General features: G+C 48.1%; 1 protein-coding gene across 4 annotated transcripts in view; it reads right to left on the reverse strand.

Annotated features, from left to right (window-relative positions):
* The window catches only part of STK24 (serine/threonine kinase 24), a 104,695-nt gene that overhangs the window by 64,014 nt on the left and 24,871 nt on the right, over positions 1–15,810 (reverse strand). For 2 of the 4 annotated variants that reach the window (XM_034665399.1, XM_034665395.1), the window contains exons 1-2: positions 5,349–5,441; positions 3,609–3,839 (exon numbers count right to left, since the gene is read on the reverse strand). In XM_034665399.1, the coding sequence (XP_034521290.1) occupies positions 3,609–3,839; positions 5,349–5,426 (309 nt within the window). In that variant the 5' untranslated portion in view covers positions 5,427–5,441. Of the gene's footprint in view, positions 1–3,608; positions 3,840–3,924; positions 3,967–5,348; positions 5,442–15,810 lie in introns of those variants that run through there. The other 2 variants (XM_034665397.1, XM_034665398.1) reach the window with 2 other exon arrangements.

The following is a 15,810-nucleotide window of genomic DNA, read 5'->3' on the forward strand; positions in this document are numbered from 1 at the left end:
CAACAGAACCTTAGGCTCTCATTGCTGAATTATTCCCTCTCCTCCTTCAACTGACCTTTGTTTTCAGTCTCTGGGAGGGACCTTGCTACACTGCAGTTCTGTGATTTGATCAGAGCCACACAGTAAGAAACGAACCCCACTCCCCTCATCGTCAGTAACATTCAATATATTCAAGACCACTATTTACCTATTGTGCTTAACCTCTTTTTCTAGACCGGATGATAGAAACCCACAGACACACAGGGGAACTTTAAGTGCTAACCCAGTACAAAGAAACCAGTTTCTGCTCCTTTCTTCTCTGCCCAATCTTGGAATGTTAAAGTCCTTAACACCAGGTAAAATAGAAGGCCCTCTCTCCCATCAGCCCTTAAAGAGCTAAGAGTACCTCTGAATGCTATAGGGAGTTTTTAGAAGGACAACAAAAGCCACAGAAAGCAAGGTAATTTTCAACCTGGTGTCAAAGACCCACGGACCCTTCATCTTATGTGTCAATTTAATTTGTATCTTACCAGTCAGGACTTTATGAACTTAAACTTCCTGAGCCTACCAAGATGATAACAGAGCCTCTGGCTCACCACTGAGGCTCTTCCTCTGGGCCAAGGAACTTTGTGAAACTGTTACACAGGAACCGGTGGATAGGGTCATAGGTTGGGATTCTTGTCCTGCCCAACTTCTGATGGCTAATATTGTTTAACTAGAGAAGCTCCTTATGTTTTTAATCAAATTAGACAGAATCAGCCTTTACATGGTTTAAGAAGTCAAGGTCAAGTTTTCCCAAAGGTGATATTATCTTTGGCATTCGTGAAGCAGTTATAGTCTCTAAAAGACAATCTGCCTAGTAAAATATAAGACACTCTAGACAAAGTTATCAAAACTTTTCATTCTGTCTGAAGCTAGTCAGTGGAGAAAATCATCCCGTGAGTTACAACACTTCCTTTACAGAGTAAGTGGCTTTGGAAATGGATGGCTCACTGAGCACCAAGCCCACTGCCTGGCCACGAAGCACAGGAGGAGATGGTCGTTCCCAGCCTCTCCAGAGTCAGGTGTGGTGGTACGACCGAGGACTAGCCAGGGGAATGTGGGCAGAAACAATGTGTTCTATATCTAGGCCTGGGCACACGGACACTTCTCACAGGAGTCTTCATTTTGGCTCCCACGGTGACTTAAGGCCCACGAGCACAGCCATGCATGGAAGATAGAAGGAAGAACAAGAAAGAAGGCACCAGGGTTCCTCAATCACTGTCTGGAGGAACACTGCCCATAAATCAGGACTACCAGTGAGCGAGAAATAAGCTTGTATCGTATGTGAGCTATTATAAATTTGGGGGGGGGGTTATTCTAGCAGCTGAAATTATGCTACTCAAATAAATTTACTGGACAACTCCAGATCAAGGTTAGGCTGACTTGGAATGTATGTTCTAGAATTGGTGACTAGGGGTGCCTGGGTGGCACAGCGGTTAAGCGTCTGCCTTCGGCTCAGGGCGTGATCCCGGCATTATGGGATTGAGCCCCACATCAGGCTCCTCCGCTGTGGGCCTGCTTCTTCCTTTCCCACTCCCCCTGCTTGTGTTCCCTCTCTCGCTGGCTGTCTCTAACTCTGTCAAATAAATAAAATCTTAAAAAAAAAAAAATAGAATTGGTGACTAAGGCAAGAACAGGACATACCAGATGGAATCTCTAAATACGTACAGTCAACACCATGTTTGACCACAATAAAGCAATCTATTCCAGCATGCAGTAAAAATTCTGCTGGAGAACTGGGTTGAAAAAATTACTTTTAAACCACTGATCATTTCCATAGTTAACCCTTTGCTGGCATAAATCACCAAAAATTTGTGAGAATGTTCCACCCTTCCATGCCAAAGGTACCATGATTCATATTAAAATACATCAACATACCACATGAAACGAACTCTGAATTTACTACAAACATATTGTCAAAGTCATTTCACAAAGGATATTAAGTGATACAGCAGAAAGAGTTCAAGTTGAGTTTCTTAGGCTATTGGTTTTTTCTCAATAGAAATTTAACATCAAGAAGACCCTTGCTTTCCCGTATGGAAGTCACACATGTTCTCTGGGACCATGGGAATCAAAACATACAGTGCTTCCCTTTCTGCCCTGTTAAGACCCAAAATGGATGCACCCCACCCCCAACACCCATTGTTATCATTGGCAAACTTCCTCCTCCTCGCTCGACCTCAGTGAATATGCCCTTCATTGCAAGGTAATTTCACAGATACGTATGAATACATTCAATTAAGGAAGGAAATTAACATTCATTAATACCTACTACATGCCAGGTATTTTTACATACTTGATACCATTTAATCTTTGCAACAATGAGGTATGTACCATAATTTTCCATTTTACAAATGAGGAAGCAGGGAAATTTTTTAAAAAACAAACAAACTTGCTCAAAGCCACATACTAAGACAAGCAAGATTCAAGTCTAAAACGTCAGACTCCAAAACTTAGTCTTTCCATTTCAAAAGGCCGCATTTGACCTATGGCAGATTGCCATCCTTTGCCATTTGAAACTATGTCATATTGCCAGAAAGTGACTGGATCACCACTCGATTTTTATTTCTTTAAATATTCATTTTAAGTGAATCGATGGGTTCTCAAAATGTCCATCCTTCCGCTTAAACCTTATTATCCCATTTCCACAAAAATCAAAGCCTGCATTGTCCCTTCTGAAAACAGAGTAGAGGGCGAGCTGCAACATGAAGAATTTAGAGGATAAACCCGGGTCGGGAGGATGCCTGGCCATACATTGTCTGGGCTTACTGCTGCCTCTCTCTCAGGAAGTAGCTCTTTCTACCTATGAAGTTTTAGTTTCCACAAGAGTTATTTTAGAATTTTTGTTCACCAATTCTTAGAAGTTCCAAAACCCCACTCTGGAAGATACTACACTGTTAAGGTCAGTAAAACAGGTATAAGTCAAGGGACTTGAAACCCAAGGGAAAGCCTTATGCTTTCTTAGCAGTATAACCAGAGTGCCCGACAACATCTAAAATGGCCCCAGGATGGACGGGAACAACATTTTCAATGCTTGTCTTTCCTACTCGCAGAACTAGGTGAAATCAAGGGCAATGTGTAGCGCTGCACTGTGACTCTTTTAAGTAATTATTTACTTACCTAGAATTCTTCAAAGTCAAATGTAGATAAACTAGCTCACTGAACAACATGACCAGTTCCAGCAGTTTTTTAGGAACATTAAACTACATTTGATAACTGAAAATAGCAAAAGGGTAATATTCTTAGGTCAGCATGAGTTTTTACAATAAACCATGCTAAAACTGGGGAAATTCATGGTTGTCATTACAATCCCTTCAGAAGAAATGTGTCTTTGATGACAAAGTCCCACTCAGAAATACTTTTTTCTTTGAAAGGGAACTTCAACAAACACTTTAACCAAAATATATTTCTATAGGTGACATTTAAGATGATAAAACTATCAAAGCCAGGTTCTTTTGATTGCAAAGGTCAGAACATTTCTCCTTCCTCTGAATGCCTGCTGTGCTACCGACGTCCTTCACATACACTGATCCCATTCGGTCAAGAACCGCATCAGGGAAAATGGCATTCTTACTTTCAAGCCTTACCTTCAGATAGGATCCATAATATTTGGTTACGTAGGGACTGTCACACTGACTCAGCACTGTGATTTCTTGCTGAATGTCCTCTATCTCATCTTCAGCTTCTTCCAGATCAATGATTTTTATGGCAACCACTTTCTGAGTCCGAAGGTCAATGCCTTTGAACACCTCACCAAAAGAGCCCTTTCCAATTTTCTCCAGTTTTGTAAAAAGCTCTTCCGGATCTGCTTTCAGGTTCTGTGGGAGAGAAGGAAAAAGAAGAGAAACCTCAGTAACTTCCAAGAAAATGGGGACAGGTTTTCTTTTTTCATTACAAACATACAGAACACAGTCTTCCAGTCTTCTTCATCTAAGGGTCAGGCGGGTTGTGACCACAGCTCTTCGCACTCAGGACAGAGACTTCTAAGCCTTGCCTCTAAGAAACACGGCAAGTGTGCAAATGAAAATAACCCAGATTATAAAGACTGGGAAGGGCTCTCGCATTTGCATAACTAAGTAAAAACCAAAACACTTATTTGAATGTGTTATGATATATAACTTACTGAAAAACACTCTTGAAATATTCCACTTTCTCCCTCTGCTCCCCCCCTACCAAATTTTCTGAGTCAGGCTGGTATATACCATAATATAGCTTAACTGGCACTATAGCCATTTCCTAACAGGCCACGTCTGAAGCCCAGCAAATGCAGGCCTGCGCATTTCACCTACAGCTACTACCTTGGCCTAAATATTTTAACCCGATCCCAGGAAACAGTAAGAACCTGTTTTCTTCTGTCTCGTAAACATCGTGCCCTTGAAATCGCTTCTGAAAGCTCTTAATCACTAGCGTGATTAGGTGAACACACATACACTCCCAAGGGGTGCACACTCCCAAGGGGACTCCAACACCCATCCTAATGGCTCCTTGACCAGAGAGATGTGTGAGCTACTGAGTTCTCAACAGGAAACAACCTGTCATCCCCAGGGGGTGCCTGGAAATGGTACGCGGGGGTGTCTGTCTCAAACTGAGAGGCGAGACTGACATTCAGCAAGGAGACTTAGGGGCACTGCTTATCTCAGCACGAGGAACCGCCCAGCCCAAAACTCTGCCAGCGCCTCCTGAAACCCCAGAGAGTAAGACAGGACCCCGCGAGCCTCCACCTTACACACCTTCCATCAAAAATGCTGCCCATGGGCGAGAGGATGCCAGGCCCACCCTCAAAGTCTACCAGTCCTTGCGAGGAATGGAAACATGGAGAAGGACGGAGAAGGGCTGAAAAAGGGGGAGCATAACAGGGACAGGACGAGGAGGTCGGGGGGGGGGGGGGGGATCAACACAGAATTACAGCACTGTCGGCCGCACTGTGAGTTAGGTGAGCTCTGTGGGCCAACCAGGCACTAACCACTAACTTGCTTTCAAGGTGAAACACACAGAGTTCCAAGCAGCGCCTCCCGAGGAACTGCTGAAACCCAGCCAGCCCGTCTCCAAGGTGGCGGTGCTGCTGGGCTACGGCATGAACCCTGTGGAAACAACGTACCCCACTAAACACACACAAAGTCCGGGTGCTCTCGCGGACGCCAAAGAGGCCCCGTTTTTGAGACTGTACACTGAACAAGGTAAAAGCTCACAAAACCCACTAACCCTATCAGTAAAAATGCATAAAGTAAGCAAGAAATGCATCCCGGGCTGCCAGGAAAAAGAACACAAGAGAGACCACGTTCATTCTCAGCAGCTAGAAACTCCCGTTTCCAAACCCATTCCCCTACCTCCTTCCCTGCAGGATGAGGGGGGGTGGCCCTCCTTTTCTTCAAGGCCAATCCTAAGCGCTGAGCTTTTGAGTCCATCCTTCTGTCCCCAGGATCAGTAGCTTCGCTGCCCCTCTTCCACTCAGCCCCCTCTCAGACCATCGCCCCTGGCAGCCTGCTCGGGTTTCTCCCATTTAAAGAAACACACACACCAGGCTTCCCTGGTCGCCCTCCTCCTTCACGCTCTCCTTCCCTGAGAGCTCCCTGCAAGTCACTGAGTGCGGCCAGGTGCCCCGCCCCTCGCCGGTCCCCGCTGTGGTCTGGCTCCAGCGCTGGCCACCAGGGCTGGGGCGCCTAATCTGATCCTCCTCCACGAAGCCCTCCCTCCGGGTCACTTTCCAGTGCCCTGGCACCTAAACCCTGCTCTGCGCTTGTATCCTCCCCATCCCCCTGGTCCTGGAGGGGTCTTCCCACACAGACTCGACCCACGCAGCACATCACAGGCATTCCCCCCCAACGGCTCCATGCTGGCCCTCCTGCCCCTTCTCTACTTGTTCTCCCCATGTGGTTTCATGGTTTGGGACTGTGTTCCCCAAACCCGGCTGGTCAGAATCCCCTGGGACACGTGGGAGACCCCAAAATACCCTCAGTCTTACATGGGGCAGGGGTGCATAATCCACATATCTTCCTGATTCTGATGAATAGCCACCTTTGAGGAAAAACGGTTTTAAATTACCATGTATGTGGTAACTTTCAAAATTGCTAGCTCCAGCCCTGCCTTTTGAATTTTAACTCCTAAGATCAATTACTTGCCAGGTATGTATTTCTGCGTGCCGATCTCAAGCACAACATACATGAACCGCACTTGTCATTTCCCTGAACTGGCCAGCCCTTCCCGACTACCTCCTTCACTAGATTAGAGGCTGAGGGAACTGAGGGACCATGCTTCACTCACTTCTATACCCATGTCCCTGGGCACAATGACTGATGGGGCCACGTCCCCTGAGCAGTAAGAAAGCCCCAGCCTTGCACTGACACAAACACCAGCCAGGGCAGATACTACAGAGAATATCCTAATTCAGATGGACGGTGAGCCCGGGAGAGGGGGAATGGGGATGGCAACATCTCCAGCTTGCAAGGGTAAGGAAGCAGTAGTAAGAGCCATTCAAATTTGCAGGAACAGTGATTCTCAAGTCTTTGGGGCATCAGAACCACCCGGCAGGCTTATTAGAACACAGATTGCCTGGCCCCACCCCCGGAATTTCTGGTTCAGTCAATGTGGTGTGCAGGCCAAGAAGCAGGGTGCCCAGAGCACCCAGGTGACACAGACGCCACTGGTCCAGGGACCACACTTTGAGAACCACTGCTCAGGAGACCTGAGGAGAGAAGCAAAGCAGCTCTGACAAGCTGACATGCCACTAAGACATGGCCTGTCTTAGGTTAGCTAACCTGACACTCCTGTTAACTGTCCTACCCCCCCGACTAAGGAAAAACAGAGGCATTTCCTTTTTGAGAATTAATAGAAAACGAAGCCAACAAAAATGTATCCAAACTCCCACAATGTTGGAGAGGATAGCGTGGGAGCCTGCTACCAAGATAACCACCAATTAATCGCATCTCTCTGGGACCGTACCCCTTTGCAAAGTGACCAGGACTCCTCCCGGCAAGAAGGAGCCTACGTCCCCATCACCCAAATCTGGGTGGGTCTTGACACATGCTGTGGCCAAGAGAAAGTGGGGACTTCTAAACCTAGGCCCCAAAACGGCTGGTGAGGTTGGGAATGAACGCACGTGGGAGGGACCCACTCAGCCTCTGCAAGCACCGCAGCTCAGATCACCCTCGACCTTCCAGCCTCAGCCCCACCACGAGCTTACTGCAGCTGCTTCCCAGTGCCAGCAAAGGCCAAACTGCCCAGTCATCCACAGAATCGTGAGACAGAATCAATCTGTGGTTTGAAACCACCAGGTTGGGTGGGCTGGTTACTCACCACCACCGACTGATTCCACAGTTGATGCCGAGAAGGAGCACGGTGCCCGGACAGCATGTGCCGGGCTGGACCTCAGAGCTGCTAGGGACCGTTTATTGCTATCGCCCGTCGCTCCCCCCACTCTTTAAACAGGACTATCTGCTGCAGTTACCCTGTTCCCACTTCGCCATGTTTCTTTGTCTGGGAGGCACCTTTCCAAGACACAGCTCTCTGAACCAAGAGAAGCCAGATCTAAGGAGCTGCAGCCTGGGGCCCTGCCACGGCCACCTCTGGCTGAGGCAGGCAGAGAACACAGATTTTAAGGTCGATGCTGTGCCACAAGGGAAGGGCACAAATGAAGAGGAGTGTATCCTGCAGGTGTAAAGGACGCCGATCCTCAGGGACAGGGAGCAAGCTGGTAGATTATCGTAGTAACAACCCATCCCCTTATGTCCACGCCCAAAGCCACTGTGCCCCTTGCTCCCACCAGGAGGTGGCCTGAATCAGGGCTGGCTTTGGGATTTCCTGTGACGTTGTGCTCTTTCCAAGGTTAAACCTTAAGAGGCCCTGCAGTGCCTCCCTTTGGCCTCTTGGAATGTGTCCATTGGCACAAAACCAGGCCTGGGCTAGCCTGCTGGAGAGGTCAGGTGGGGAAGAACCAAAACACCAGCCACACCCCGGGGCCAAGTGCAGACAGCCAGCACTCCTCCAGCTGACCACAGGCACATGAATGAGCCCAGGCAGGATCTGCAGGAAAACCCCCAGTCAACCCCAGAAATCATGAGAAATACTCCATCATCACTGTTTCAGGCCACAAGGCTCTGGGGAGATGTTAGACAAGAACAGGTGACCAATTCAAAAGAAATCACACATCACTGCCAGAGAAAAGTGTCCATCCTGGGGGAGGGGAGCAGGTGCAGACAGACGTTCTCTACTCTGGAGGAGTGTTTCATTTTAATAAACCTGATCGTAGACCCATCTGTTCACACTCCTGCTTGGACCCTCTCCCCCAAAGCCCTTTCCTGAAGCCTGTACCTGGGGAGCTGGCAGCCGCTGCTCTGTATTGCGTCTGCTCTAGTGTGGTGTGTCAGGCCCCACTCTCTGCCACTGTGCTAGCAGCTGTAAACTGGGCTCCACACTGTCCCCAGCACGAAGGGAGACATGTGCTAATACAGTGACAGCAGGGGACTAAACAAGCAGGGTTCTTGACCTTTGGCAATTCATTATCAGGCCGTGTAGCCCCACGGCCATAAGAAAATCAGTGGCAACGATGACCCAGTTCAGAAAGAAAGTTCAGCATCCTGCTGCCAGAATCTGTTCTACGAGCAAAGCAGATCTCCTTGATAGAACAGGTGCTGTTCTGCCAGCCATCTTGAGGATTTTCTTTCCAGAAAGGTTTATGCTGGGAGCACCTGGGTAGCTCAGTCGGTTAAGTGTCTGACTCTTGATTTTGGCTCAGGTCATGATCTCAGGGTCGTGAGATGGAGTCCACGTTGGGCTCTGTGTTAGGTATAGAACCTGCTTAAAATTCTTTTTTCCTCTGCCCCACCCCCGCTTTGCAGGGCAGGGAAGTTTATGCTGAACTGAGCACTGGTTATCATCCCAGATGAGAAAGGCCTGCTGGCGCCTGACCAATCCCACCTGCCTGACAGGGAGCAGGGCCCCGCTGCTGGAGCCCCAGCCAGATCCCAGGCAGGTATCAGAACACACAGTGGCTCAGCCTTCTCTGAAGCAGGGGAAGGTCAGGACCATCCCGCCAACATTCACCTCTCCTGGATCAACAAGGCTGGGGGGCCGGGAGCCAGGGTGGGGTGCTGCCAGCACACAAACACCCCACTCCTCGGGTCCTGGATTCGTCACTCAGAAATATCACTTAGGCACAGCCAGTGCAAATTCCCATCCACGCAGCTGACCTAGGGAGCCTCGTTCTGAGCCGAAGGAGGAAGAGGCTCCTCATGGTGGATGAGCTTGGGTCTGGTTTATATGTTTACAGTATGACCCCATAGGCTACTCCACATCTGTAAATCTTTATTTCCTCCTTTGAGAGAAGGGTCAAGGAGACAGAAATAATAGTACCTCCAGGAAAAGCACTAAGAAGTGGGCCCCCAGCGCCTTGTCACGGCGCCACGTGACACACGGACAATGCCAAGTCCGCCCCGAAGGCCCTCCAACACTGAGGGCTCTTCTCTAGTCGCGGCTCTCCAGTTCCCTCAAAACCACCACCGGCTATGTCCAGACACAGTCCGGGAAATGACACTCGGATTCCACCTCCGGCTGCTTTATTCTCGTGTTCATCACCCTGTCTTCCTAACACCACCAGGCTGCCTGTCTCATTAAACCTCGGCCACATCCTGGGCCTTCCTACGCACTCACACCTTGTCTTGTTTGTTTTTAATTACAAGATCTAGGGAAACCAAGCATTTGTTACACTTCATCATATTAAGGTCAGGATCCCTAAGAACGGACCAAAATAAGTGGAAGATGCATTCCCTCGGATGAAAGGCTCAGGCACAAGTCCAGAGCCCAGACTCTGGAAAGGCTCCTAAGCCCCGACCCCACAAGCCTGGAAAACCTTCAGGGCTCAAGGACTGCGAAGAGCTGTAAAGCCAGGGAATGTGCCCCAGGTGAATCCAGAATCAAGAGCTGCACAGAAGCTTCTCACTGATTAAGACATGGAAGTTTCAGGGTAACCAGCTACCCTAACACCTGGGATGGCCTAGAAGCCCCGGGCGCAGGAAATGAACAGACATGCGCACAGCAGAAGTAGCATCCCAATGCCACGCGGCACAGCGAGGGCAGGCCCAGCTGCACCCTCAGGATCCCTTTCGAAAGAAAATCCACGTGGGCCACATCCTGCTGCCCACTCCAAGACTCAGAGAAACTGCAAAGCTGCGTCCTTCTGGAGCTCAGGCTTCTGCAACAGTTCATCGTATTTCATGATCCCTTGAGAGAATTCATTAAAATAGTTCTAGGATCAAGTATTTTATATTTTTAAACCTGAATAGCTATTACTGTTTTCTTTGGATCATTTCTGGCAATGAAAAATGCATTTGGCATTACTAATCAACTTTCAAAGCTCCTTGGCTTCAGACGTCCCACTTGCATAGCCACGCCGTACTACACCGCTCTGGGTTAAAGCCAAGCTTTGGTCTTTGTTTCTGAGAAAAAAAAAGGAGCCAAGTTTGATATGTCCTAACAGTTGCTACTTATCGCATCACCGTCCCTGCAGCAACAGAAAGCAAAGGATGGGGAGGGGGCGTTAGTGGCAGGTGTGCCCCACCCCCACCTCCGAGTAGGGAAGCATCCACTCAAGAACCACAGATCTGTCCTCCTACAGCAGAGCTCAGCTTCAGAATCCCTCCCCACCCCCAGCACCTCAAGCAGCCACCACCCGTGCAGCGGACAGGCACAGAGCTGTAACCTACCAGCCAGCCAGGGGCAGTCCCACCACCCCCACACCTCTGCCTTACCCATCCATACCTGCCTGACTTTCCCATCCTGTGCCCCAATGCTACTAGCATTACTGTCTGCCATTTCCAAAGCTGCAAACTCCAGCACCCTAATTCCTCTCCTATCCCAACCTCCAAACCGTGGCCATCCTTCTTCTGAAATGTCTCTCCGTGAGGTCCCCCCACCTGACTCCACAGCAGCTGCGCCTCCAACTGACCCACTGCCAGACCTTGCTAACCCCTGCTGGCAGGGCTAGGCTTCCTCCAAGCCCATGGTTTTCCTTCACTGCTTAGAACAGCTGGGGACAATACATCATCCGAGACTGAAGTCACAAACATTCCCTGTGAATCTAAACCCCAGGGCTCCTTCCTAATCCCACTTTCTGACACCACCTCCACTGTCTCACCCATCACCCACCTTCTCAACACTGTCTACGAGCACCAAGGGTTGTATAGTATATGGTTCCATTAATAGAACATTCTTGAAGTGGCAGAATTAAGACTGATGGAGAACAGCTGCGGGGTTGCTGGGGGAAGGGATGCTGGGTAAGAGGGGACAGGCAGATTCTTTGTGGCAATGGAACAGTCCTGCATCCCGACTCTGATGATAAAATTTCGCAGAACTATACACCCAAAAAAAAGTACATGCAAAAACTGGTGAATTCGGCGTGAATTCGGCCTGAATTAGGTCTGCCCCTGAGTTAACAGCATTGGGCCAACATCAATTTCCTGGATTTTACAGTGTAAGATACTATCATTGGGGAGAGCCAGGTGAAGGGTAGGTAGGAGCTACGTAGTGTTCTTTGCAACTTCTTGCAAGTCAAAGTATTTAAAAATAAAGTTATTAAAAATTCTTAAAAATTTTGAGAAGAAAAAAAAAAAGCCCAATCTCAACTTTGGGTCCTTCTACACCTTCTTTCTTCTGCAATCCGAAAGGGGCCACCATTATTTCAAGGCTCTAGGTGGGAAATTCCCATTTACTGCTTCAGGCCACTCCAACCTGACCACTCCCTTGAGCACAGGCAGGGCTCTGGTCTTCTGGTTCCTGGAGCACATTTTTTTACACTGTGGGTGGAAAACTGTATTAACATCTTAACAGGTTGTTTCCCGCTTGAGATTGTGATCAAACACTAAACAATGTATCTCATAATCTCACCAACCTAACCCAGCAAAGAGGTGAGCAGCAAGACAACATCCAAACTTCCTTAGACAGCAACCACAGACATATTCAAACAAAAACAAAAACCCAGCCCAAATCCAGAGCATTACAGGGAGGAGACCAGGAAAATGCAGGCACGGCCTAAAAACAGACCCAGTGTGCACCCCACAGCTGCTTTGCTCTCGTTTTGCACAAGCTCTCATTTGGGGCAGCAGTTACATAAGATCTGGAGAGATGAGACCCAAAATAAACTATTGGACAGTTATTCAATTCTGTCTTTCTTGATGCCTAAATTACCTGCCAAAAACTATGGTTTCTAGGGGGCCCCGAGCACTTGGAGCCCAAACACATGATTTCAGATCTCTGCTCTGCCAAATCACCAGCAAGTTACTGAACCACCCAAGTCTGTTTCCACATCTGTAAAATGGGCTAACAGTACACTTTTTAGGATGCTGAAGAGATAAAAGAACATAAGGAAAACTGCTTTTGTTGTTTATTTTTGGTGCCATTAATAGTGAGCTGCCCTTTCTGACAATGCTTGGTCATGATTCAGCGTAGTTCCTTAAAAGCCTTTCTCACTTGAACTGGAGTTAGATGTGAAATCCAGAATCACCTAACTCACAAACCAATGCACATTCCACTGCACTATCCTAAAATCCACTAAAATAATGAGGCCTTTCCTCCCTCAGGAAAGGGACAAGAGAAATTCTAGGAGGCCTAAGGGAGCACTGTCAGAAAGCAAAAAGGAAACATCTGCAAAGCTCCTGAGATGCAGAGGCCACCCTTGTGGAGGCCAGCCCTGCAGAGGCCACGTGTAGTGGAGGTCAATGAACCACTGACCAGGGAGGCCAGAAGACCCGGCTGCCTGAGTGGTGTTCTAGCACGCAGCTTCCGGAGAGAGCACTAAGCCACGGATGCAACATCCCCACCTCCAAGTGAAAGGCTCTGAGGTCTAAGAAATGACGTTAAGAACTACAAACAACGAGAACCTTCTGGAGACCTTCAGTTCCCTACAATGGTGACTACTCTATCCTGTAAAAGAGACACAGGAGGCAGGCTCGGCTCCATAGGCAGGCTCAGAAGAGACTCGAAGTTAGAGGAGTACAAGCAACAATGAAAAAGGAGAATTACAGGCAAGAAGGAAAGACACAAAGGCACTGCCTGGTCGGGGGGACACGACACACCCAAGCTGCTTGTCAAGAGGCTCACGTAGTTCCCAAACAGAACCACAATTTTAGAGGCTCCTGGCTGGCTCAGTCGGTTGAGTGTCCAACTCTCAGTTTCAGCTCAGGTCGTGATCTCGGGGTCATGGGATTAAGCCCCACACTGGGCTCTGCTCTCAGTGGGGAGTCTGCTTGAGATTCTCTCCCTCTTCCCCTCCCCCGACTTGTGCTCACTCTTTTTCTCTAAAACAAATTTTTAAAAATCTTTAAAAAAGATTAAAAAAGATAGTTTTGGACAGTTTGTAAAAGAAACATCCTACTAAAAATTCCTGAGCAGAAACTCAAACCTAAGAGTTTGTCTTGCAAAACAAGCCGAAGGTTAGAACACGTAAGGCAGCTACATTCTGACACCCGGAGAGAAGCCAGAGACCCAGAACTCCTGGCCTTCCCCATTTCACAAGTTAGGGGAAAGCTGCAGTTGGAGGCCATCAAACTCTTGGGTCTCAGATGTGCCCTGGGCAGGATGAAGCCCTAAGAAAAATGACACAGTGCCCACTCTGAAGGAGGGATCCCCTCCAGTTTGCAGCAGTCATGTGATGTGTCCACAGGGTATGTGACACATGCTGAACTGGAACCCATGGCCATCTGCTTCCAAAGTCTGAGCACATCACAGTCGGTTAAGTGTGTGACTCTTGATCTCAGCTCAGGTCTTGGTCTCATCAGGGTCATGAGTTCAAGCCCCACGTTGGGCTCCACAGTGGGCATGGAGCCTATTAAAAAAAAAAAAAAATAGCAGGGCTCCTGGGTGGCTCAGCCAGTTAAGCATCTGCCTTTGGCTCAGGTTATGATCCTGGAGTCCTGGGATTGAGCCCCATATCAGGCTCCCGGCTCAGCGGGGAGTCTGCCTCTCCCTCTGCCTGCTGCTTCCCCTGCTCATGTACGCGCATGCTCGCACACTCTGTCAAAAATATATATATATAAATCTTGAAAGAAAGAAAGAAAGAAAGAAAGAAAGAAAGAAAGAAAGAAAGAAAGAAAGAAAGAAAGAAAAGAAAAGAAAGAAAGCCAGCCAAGCTTGAGCGTGTTCCTCCTCACCTCCCAAGCTCTGACAGCAAAATAAAAGAACACAAAAGACTCAAAAGACCCAGATTGTCCCCCTGCGGCAACACTACTGTGTGACTCTGAGCAAGTCCTTAACTTCTCAGAAAACAGAACAATGATGCTTCAAGTCTGTATTTACCTCACAGATGTGTCAGAGGATCAAATTAGCCTGAGAGAGGAAAAAGGGAGGCGCACTGGTGGTTGACTCGTTACCTTTGCTAGAGCTGGTGTACACTGCCAGCAAGCACATCTAAGAACAAGTGAGGTCACCTTTAAAATAGCACTTAGTTTTGGAGACATTTTTAGAAATCACTAAAACACTGGCCAAAACACTTACTGAAAACATACCATTTATGACACAATGCAACACGGTCCCAAAGAGAAATTTAAAGACTATCGTCATTTTTAAGTATGGCTTAACTTAATACTCCTTTAAAAAAAAAAAAAGATTTATTTATTTTAGAGAGATAAGGGAAGGAGCGGAGGGGGCGGAGGGAGAATCCTACACAGACTCCGACTGAGAGTGGAGCCCGTCACGGGGCTCCATCCCAAGACCTGAGATCGTGACCTGAGCCAAAATCAAAAGTCAGCCACTCAACTGTCTGAGCTAAGGCACCCCATATTCCTATTTTTTAGTACAAATTTTTCTTCTCATAAATAAGACATCTTACAGCTAATTACTAGCAAATAAAATGCCCTGAATACCCATCTCATCAGATTAATCTAATCGTTACATTTTAAGAGGCATTCTGCACTGAAGTAAAATGAATTTGTCTAACCAAGCCAATGAAACTGTAGAGGCTTTTTCCCATTCTAAAGAGTTTAAAGCTCTCTCTTTATTGGGATCTCTCCCATGCCTCCCCATCTGAAAAAAAAAGGTGCCCTTTGAATGAAATACATACAAGAATATATACATACAAAGCCACAATAATGTCTATAACCGCCCCCCAGAAAGACCCCCCCCCAAAAAAAAAAAAAACCAAATGCCTTCCCATGAGTATTTTCCCAGAAATCCTTGCAAAATCTGAACCCCCTTCAGTTCTGGGAGCGGACACAAAAAAGAAACTTCGTGGTACACACGAAGTTGTGTGGCCTCCTCCCTGGCCTGGAAAGGCACTCACACACTTCTGGGAAGGGTGTCCTGCTTTCAGGGAACTGAATCGTCACAATTCAGCACGCCTCTCCCAATCAGATCGCTGCCCCCCACCCCTGCAGCCAACCTTAGACACATTCTGACACAAACAGAAGAGGGGAACCTTGAGCTCCTCACATTGACTCGGCAAGAAAGTCTAAGGTCAGGACTCTGGTTTTCACACCAAATGCTGATTGAGGACACCATGGCTCCTCTACAGGACGAAGGACAAATGTGCAGAACAGGTTCCTACTTAGCTTGCACCCCTCAACAGTACAAATGGTGGTCATGAGTCATGGCGGGAAGAGCTAACCACCCAGTGGTGTGCGCCATCTCCAAGATGGCGTCAGCCTCCTTCAGAACTGAGCGAAAGCCACAGCAACCAGAACACGGGGCCAGGGGAACCTGTGGGGAAGGGCGCAACGAAGACCAGCAGCCTCACGTGAGTCCCAAGCAGGGCTTCCAGGCGGGTCCTCCCCACTGCGTGTGGGGAGTGATTCTTACCAGGAGCTG

Source organism: Ailuropoda melanoleuca, chromosome 7 (assembly GCF_002007445.2).
Source record: "Ailuropoda melanoleuca isolate Jingjing chromosome 7, ASM200744v2, whole genome shotgun sequence".
Lineage (NCBI taxonomy): Eukaryota > Metazoa > Chordata > Mammalia > Carnivora > Ursidae > Ailuropoda > Ailuropoda melanoleuca.